The 3,339-nt window shown below is 33.9% G+C and overlaps 1 protein-coding gene across 1 annotated transcript in view; it reads right to left on the reverse strand.

Moving 5' to 3' along the window:
* LOC118598369 (leukocyte immunoglobulin-like receptor subfamily B member 1) overlaps positions 1-2,517 on the reverse strand; it is a 3,629-nt gene extending 1,112 nt beyond the window's left edge. The window contains exons 1-4 of the mRNA XM_036211029.1: positions 2,479-2,517; positions 1,779-1,845; positions 369-632; positions 13-282 (exon numbers count right to left, since the gene is read on the reverse strand). Coding sequence (XP_036066922.1) covers positions 13-282; positions 369-632; positions 1,779-1,845; positions 2,479-2,517 — 640 coding nt within the window. The remainder of the gene's footprint in view (positions 1-12; positions 283-368; positions 633-1,778; positions 1,846-2,478) is intronic.
* Positions 2,518-3,339: the final 822 nt, after the last annotated feature.

Consider the following 3,339-nt stretch of genomic DNA (forward strand, 5'->3'; position numbering starts at 1 on the left):
CCATCAGTTTACCTGAAACAGATAACCTGACAGCTTGACTCCACTTTGTTCCAGAATAGGAATCATCTGTGGGTCTGCTCTTACAGCTGTAGTCTCCACTGATGGAAGCTGTGAATGTCCAGTCTTTCCTGTTTGTCCTGAATGTCTGTGACTGAGGTGTTCTCCATTCATACTCCCACTGAACTCCTTCACCTCCCTGAACCTCACATGTCAGAGTGATCGTCTCTCCTCTGAACATCTGAGACCAGCTGGGTTTTTGGGTCACACTCACTTTGTTGGAAACTGTTTACATCAGATATGAAAACAATAAAACACATTTTACTTTTAAAATCTATGATTATTTAAAGCTTTAAACTTAAATCCCTCACATGTTATGTTGATGGTGACTTCATCACTTTTATCAGAGTAGACGGCTGGTTCTCCTCTAAATCCTCTGCATCTGTAGATTCCTCCTTGTGAGACTCTGATGTTTCCATTTTCTCCATCATTGATTCTGTATTCAGAGGTGTGTGAGGTTCTTCTGAACCACTCATATTTCCAACCAGCAGATTTCTCCACAGAGCAGCTCAGTGTCACTCTGTCTCCTACTGACACAGTTGTTGTTCCTGCTGTCACTCTGGATCTGAATCTGTCTGCAATAAATAACAAACACATTTCAATCATAGGTTTTAGTATATTGATGTTAAGTCAGTAGCATTTGTAAGTATATCTTATACATGTAGGCATAATAATACTTTTATTTAATAAGAAATTACATTTTAATAATAAAACGTTTTAAAGTGATGCTTTAGATTGTTCAACACTAAGTGTGTATGTATATACGGTCATTTAAAATGACTCATGTCAAAAACAGTAATAAATTACCTGATACATGTATAGAGACTCTGTTGCTGCACTTTGTAGAATCTGAACTCTTCCTGTGACCACAGCACTGATAATCACCACTGTGCTGTTTATACAGAGGATTGAATACTAAATGTTGTCGTGGGACATTAGAATAAGGTGTCCAATCACTCCTATTAAATGTGTATGTCCAGTCTTCTGCTCTTCCTTCCTTCATGTCACATTTGAAGGTCACAGATTCTCCAATATAAAAAGTTGACCTTTTGGGTTCAATAGTCAACTCAGCATCTACAACAAACACAAACACACAATTTAATAAATACATGTATTTTTACAATTTAATCAAAATCTAACAAAACATGTTAACATTTTAATTCAAAAAGAGCAAACAGATGTTTTTAAATAAAAATCATTACACAAACTGACATTTAAATAAATACTTTAGAAATAAAATTAAACTTAAAAAAAAATATCAGAAAATGTCACCTTGAGTGTGTCCACTGTGGAGGAGTGAATACAGCACTACTGTACATGAAAGATGGAAATATCAGAGATTCATAAACAATAATTCAAAAATAGAAAGTAATGTAACTAAAACTGTCAAAGGCGTGGACATTAAGTCAAGGTTTTCTATCCCAAAAATTATTTTAGCAAATTAAAAAGAAAAAAAGTTTATTTGCAAAGAATACTGTTCACTATGGTCCCTAATAGAGTTCAACTAAGTCCTGTGTAGAGTACAGCTGCAGTTGAAACATGATATTCAAAAACAGGTCGTTAAATGAATATCTATAATATATATTTATGTATGTATGTATGTGTACATACATATATATAGATATACATATATCTATCTCTCTCTCTATATATATATACACATATGTATTTATTTGTAAGTTTTTCCTGACTACTGGCAAAAGTTCCTCAGACAAACTCACAGATGAACTCCAGTTTACCGAACAGAGTGTATTCCATCCTCTCAATCAAATCACTGATGAGAAAATCCTGATAGAAAAGAGAAAAAAAGATTTTTAGGAACAGCAAATAACTCTGAGGAACAAAAGAACACACAAAAAACCCCATGAAATGTTCTGTAAATATTAAATATCAAAGAATCAGTAACCTTCTTCCTCCTTTAAGACAATGATACAACTGTTACAATGTTCTCAGTATAAACACTAGAATAACATAATTAAAGCAGAGATCAAAGAGATAGAAGACAAGAAAAAATGTACTTGTATAATAAAGAAATTGCAATTATAAATAAATACAATAACATAGTTTTCATTATGAATAATTGGCATTTTTAAATTAGCTGCTGAGAGAACATAAAATTAAAGAAATAGCAATATAAGGATTTGTTTCTAAAACAATAACAGTGTTTTTTCAATTCCAACCAGAATCCTTTGCAGACACTTTTCATGTTCTAGGATTGATTATTGTAACATAAACACCAGTCAGTACAATCAAACATCTACAGATGATCTAACATGCAGCTGTACGTCTCATACAGTTAGAGGCGTTTTTAAAATGTGCTGCATATTATTCTTAAAGTCAAAAGACTTCAAAAAGTAGTGATTTTTTTCTAGTCAACAAGAAATGTTAACGTTTTCATTCTAATAACTGTAGAATACTCACAGTGTGGACTGACTGATAGTAGTTCTGCTCTTTGTTCATCCATGTCCTCTTCTAACAGCAAATGTCTTCATTCTTCTAAACCACTGAGATCAGCTTCTGGGATGTCAAGAGTCACATGGTTTCAGTGCGGAAACAGTTTTTATTTCTGTATTTTATGGTCACTTCCTGGTTGAGGTGTGAACACCACAATCATTCACACCTGATGAAGGAGAAAAATATTTAATAACTGCTGCAGCACAAGGTCATGAGAAGATGAACTTTGTCCATTTCCATCTTTTTAGTCTCTCATCTTGTAAAGAATTTTCTCCATGAAATGATTCAGTCATTTGATTCTGTTTGTCTGTCAGCATTCTGCGTTAAAGTCGGTGAAGGTGACCTGCTTGATTCAAATGTTTGGAACCAGGAGGAAGATCAGCTCCTCTCACAGCAACAACAGAGAGAAACAGGAAAACACCAGCAGATCACAACAATCTGAATCCTTCATGTTCAGCTGAGAACTTCTGGACTTTTTACTGTCAGATCACCAAACAACTGCTGACCATAAAAATATGATCTTATCCCATAAGCAAAACAAAAAAAATGGGGACACTTCTGTGGCTATGTCAGAATTCCCACCCTAACTACTAAAAAACAATATAGTGCAAGACTTTATATTGCCCAGGAATTGAAAAGAAGCTCTGAGACGATGCTCACTACTTTTCTTTTTGTTTTCTAAAGACTGGATTTGACGTCACCAATTTTACGATGTGAAAATCAAATCAATACAAACATTTCATCGTGTCCATTTGTGACTCCACTGTGTTCTGTTGATTCAATTTAATACAATTCAATTTCATTTTTAGAGCCTAATATCACAAAAAC

Source organism: Oryzias melastigma, unplaced genomic scaffold (genome assembly GCF_002922805.2).
Source record: "Oryzias melastigma strain HK-1 unplaced genomic scaffold, ASM292280v2 sc00385, whole genome shotgun sequence".
Lineage (NCBI taxonomy): Eukaryota > Metazoa > Chordata > Actinopteri > Beloniformes > Adrianichthyidae > Oryzias > Oryzias melastigma.